Source organism: Oryctolagus cuniculus, chromosome 18, assembly GCF_051225735.1.
Source record: "Oryctolagus cuniculus isolate XC-2025 breed Fujian yellow rabbit chromosome 18, ASM5122573v1, whole genome shotgun sequence".
Taxonomy (NCBI): domain Eukaryota; kingdom Metazoa; phylum Chordata; class Mammalia; order Lagomorpha; family Leporidae; genus Oryctolagus; species Oryctolagus cuniculus.
In genome coordinates this window covers 6,311,958-6,316,543 of record NC_142884.1, presented here as the reverse complement: position 1 = coordinate 6,316,543, position 4,586 = coordinate 6,311,958, and the positions used below count along the sequence as shown (strand labels likewise).

The window sequence follows — 4,586 nt, the reverse complement described above, 5'->3', positions numbered from 1 at the left end:
TCTATTGAATTCTTCATTTTATTATGATTTATCATCACTATCACAGTTTCATTTTCTACTAGTTGTTTCATTTCTTTTTGATTCCTCCATAATATTTCATTTTCACGAGAGAGATTTTCTGTCTTGTCCATTAAGTATTTCTGTAGTTCAAGAATTTGTTTTTGAGAACTTCTTGATGTTCTTATCAATTTTTGAGATCTGCTTCTTGCATTTCTTCTATCATCATCTTCATATTCTTGAATTGGGGTGTCTATTTCATTTGGGGGTGTCATAGTGTCTTCCTTGTTACCTCAGCTTTTGCGTTTGTTTGGCATATTGGAGATATTCTTTGGTTTTTTCTCGTTATACTGTGTCTCTAGATTAAGAGGACTGTCTGCTTTTGATGGATCCTTAGAGGCTGTGATGGGTGTGGCCAGAGAGCTCTGGTTCTACAGGGTTAAGGGTGTGCCAAAGGTGATTCACCCTGATAGTTCTTTGCTCGCTCTCGTGCTCTCTCTTTTTTTTTTTTTTTCTTTTAACTCAGTTGGGAAGTAATTCCACACAGCTGAGTGGAATTGAGAGTAGTTGATGTATGAAATCTGGCCCCTGTATGTATTCATTTGCTTACCAGAGTCAGGTTTTTCTGCTTGGCTAATGAGGGGCACCCGCTTTATTTATGCAAAATGGCATGCACTGTTTTACTTACATAAAATGGCACCTGCCGTTTGTCTTGCTCAGCTTCGTAAGGTGAGTGGAGAGAGAGGCTAAATGTCAGTGCTGGTTCCCCTTATTTATTCAATTTTTTTCTCTTCTCCAGCCAGCCTGGTGAACTTTCCCCAGTGGAGTTTCAGGCCTCCTTCTCTGAAGGCTCTTTCTGCCTTTCCCTGCCAATGTCTCGGGTTACTGAGAGGGTTGTTGTCTCACCTCCCCTTCCAGTGCTGGTGCACAGACTCTGCAGCTCTGGTGGCTCTGGTGGCTCCAGCGGTTCCGGTGGCTCTGGCAACTCGGCTTCCATGTGGTGGGCAACCTTGCTCTCCCCGTAGGCCCTCCGAGTCACAGCCAGTAGATCCAGAAGAGTTTCCTCTGCAATTTTTGCCTGATCCTTTTCCTGAGGCTACCGTAACTCCACTTTTATTAAACTATCTTTTCCCGGACTATCAGTGTGCACCCTCACTATTGCGCCATTTTGGCTCCGCCCCCAGTTTATTTTATTTTGTGATTTATTCTTTTTTTCTACTTAATACCATTGGTTGAACTCTTTACTTAACATATAATTAATCATAGGTGTATTAAGTCAATTGAAAATAGATCCCTTGGCCGGCGCCATGGCTCAATAGGCTAATCCTCTGCCTAGCGGTGCCGGCACACCAGGTTCTAGTCCCAGTTGGGGCACTGGATTCTGTCCCGGTTGCCCCTCTTCCAGGCCAGCTCTCTGCTGTGGCCAGGAGTGCAGTGGAGGATGGCCCAAATCCTTGGGCCCTGCACCCCATGGGAGACCAGGATAAGCACCTGGCTCCTGCCTTTGGATAGGCGCAGTGCGCCAGATGTAGCACGCCGGCCGCGGCAGCCATTGGAGGGTGAACCAACGGCAAAAGGAAGATCTTTCTCTCTATCTCTCTCTCACTGTCCACTCTGCCTGTCAAAAAAAAAAAAGAAAGAAAATAGATCCCAGTTAAAAATAAGAATGGGAATGAGATGTACAGTTCAGTACACATTCTCATGGGCTTACACCTAAGTGTAAAACTAAATACTTGCCATGGACTCCAAATCCCATTCAGGTGGCAGGTACTAATGCCATCTTACTAGTAAGAGTGATCATTTTAAATGCATTTAAATGCATAGTTTAAGTGATCATAAAGATAGGAGTAAGTGTCAAATGATCACATAACTAAGACCAAGTGTGTGCTAATAACAACAGAATGAAAAAGGAAAGTTTCTACATGGGAAGCAGTCCATGCAGCAGACTCATAGAATGACAAATGCCCTAAGCAGCACTATGACATCACAATCAGCCCCTAAGGCATTCAGATCTGTCTGAAAATCCCATGAGAGAATTTCAGGCATGGAAAGCCAAGACTTTGGGGCAAAAAATATTATCCATGAAGGATCTCTGTGAGAACCCAGTAGAAAGAAGGGGCAATCAAAGAATGATGTATTTTTCTCTGAAGGGAGGAGAGAACTTCCACTTTGCATATGGCCCTATCTAAATACTGACAGAGATTGTGGACTCAAAAAGCTTCCACAGCCTTGACAGCTCACATCAAGAGCTTCGGGTGGTCACTGACAAAAATAAGAGTGTTGGGGCGAGCATTGTGGCATAGCAGGTTAAAGCCCTGGCCTGAAGCACTGGCATTTCATAAGGGCACCAGTTCAAGTCCCAGCTGCCCCTCTTCTGATCCATTTCTCTGCTATGACCTGGGGTTGCAGTGGAGGATGGCCCAAGTCCTTGGGCCCTTGCACCTGGAAGAAGTTCTTGGCTCCTGGCTCCAGTTGTGGTTGCCATCTAGAAAGTGAAGCAGTGGATGAAAGACCTCTCTGTCTCTTCCTCTCTCTGTAACTCCATCTTCAAATAAATAAAATAAAATAAAGCTCTAAAATTAAATTATATAGCTATTAATGTGACAGTTGCATAGTAGTTAACTTTTATTACTTAAAAGCATATTTGTTTTTGAAATTAAAACGTTTATTTATTTACAAGGTATATTTGGGGGGAGAGAGAGACACAGATTTAGAGAGAGACAGACATGTTCCATCTGCTGGTTTACTACTCAAATGGCTTCAGTATGCAGGGCTGAGACAAGGTGAAACCAGGATCCAGGAGCCAGGAGCTTCACCCAAGTCTCCTATATGACTGCTAGGGACCCATTTGCTCTGCCCATCACACTTTGCTTTCTCAGGCCAAATAGCAAAGTGGATCAGAAGTTGAGTAATCTATATACAAACTAGGGCCAATATGGGATTTACCCCCCATGCCACAATGCCATCCCATGTTCTTATTTCAAAGCAGAAATGGATGCTCTCTTTTTAACTCCTCTATGGTACTGGGATGGCTTCAGAAATGTGCTTATATTCCCAGATCGACTAGTGCATGAAGAACTCACCATTGTAATGGCAGATGTTTGGCCTATTGGTTAAGATCCCAAATAAAACTACTGTATCAAACATCAGAGTTACCAAGGTTCTGACCCAGCTCTGTCCCCGACCCAAGTTTTCTGCTGATGCAGACCTGGGAGGAATGGACAATGGCTCAGTAATACATGCATTTGGGGGTGAATCATGGGATGTTGAGCTCTATCTCCATCACCCTGTCATGTACAAGGTAAATTAATTAGTGACTTTAAAAATGTGATAATCATACAGAGATCAAACCATTGTGTATAGTCATGCCCTTTGCACTGTCTTGCTAAGTACAGAATTCTGTATTCCTGGTGCAGGCACAGCAGAGCCTGGGCACTCTGGAGTCATGGCTCATGAGAATGTAGGGGCTCACAGCTGGAAAACTCCCAGCAAGTACTGCAGAGGTGTTCACCAGCCACAAAGTGGGATTTCTTAAAGCAGTCAAGCAAATATGGAAGATGGAGGAGAGAGTGAATAAAGACACAAAGGAGCTCACCAAGACGAGGATGCTTTGGGTGGCTCTAGACTCTGGGGAGGATCTGGAGGAGACGTTGGTCCCATGGATGTATTGGACCTGCTGCTTGTGCCTGTACAGTGTGACAACCATGGAGCTGCTGGACCACAGCAAGAGGGCCACGAAGAAAACATCTCGGAATAACACCAGTGCCGCATAGAGTGTTCCATACTCTATAATTTTGTCAGTGATTGAATAGCAGTAGCCGTAATCAGTTTTCTTTGTGATATTTTTTTCACTCCAATTTGCACTCACACCAATAGGTACTAGGATATTTAGTATCATGTTCACCATCCAGAAGAGGATAACAGAAGGGGCAATGTACTTGGGAACCTTTGCTTTGAGCTTGGCCCACAGAGTGTTCCTGGGACTGACAGTGATGGCCTGGAAAATGCTCAAGAGGCAGGTGCTGCTAATAGACACATCCCTTCCCACTCTGTGCACATAGAACACAAGCTTACATGCTGTGTCACTGAGGAAATGCTTCATCCCCAAAGCAGTCATGGTTTGGGGAACTCCTCTAGAGAGAATGACTAAACAGTTGGCTACAGTCAGGTGTTTGATGATCAGATCTGTGGGCCTAAACTTGCATCCTGTGAAGTAGAGATAGACATAATGAGAAAGAAGAGAGAAATTCCCAAGGACTCCTGTAATGGTCTGTGATAAGAAGATGGTCCCCGTTGTCCAGTCTTTGGTGACCATACCGTAATCTCCCAATGCCTGATTATTTTCTCTGAACCTAAGATTCCTGTATGGGAAATGGGACAAGTGTTATGTGTATTAATATCAACCAAAGTCAACACTCTCTATTCACAATATCGTCTACTTAAATCCATTCACACTTAGAGGTAGCTCTTAAAATGTTTATGTCTTATTTAAAAAGTGTTTAGGTGCTGGTGCTGTGGCGCAGCAGGTTAAAGCCTAAAGCACTGGCATCCCATGTGGGGGCCAGTTCTAGTCCCAGCTGCTTCTCTTC

At 44.0% G+C, this 4,586-nt stretch overlaps 1 protein-coding gene across 1 annotated transcript; it reads right to left on the bottom strand.

Annotated features, from left to right (window-relative positions):
• Positions 1-3,382: 3,382 nt before the first annotated feature.
• On the bottom strand, positions 3,383-4,312 carry ORYCUNV1R1627 (vomeronasal 1 receptor oryCunV1R1627). Its single transcript, NM_001167313.1, has one exon. The coding sequence runs from the start codon at positions 4,310-4,312 to the stop codon at positions 3,383-3,385; it is 930 nt and encodes a 309-aa protein (NP_001160785.1).
• Positions 4,313-4,586: the final 274 nt, after the last annotated feature.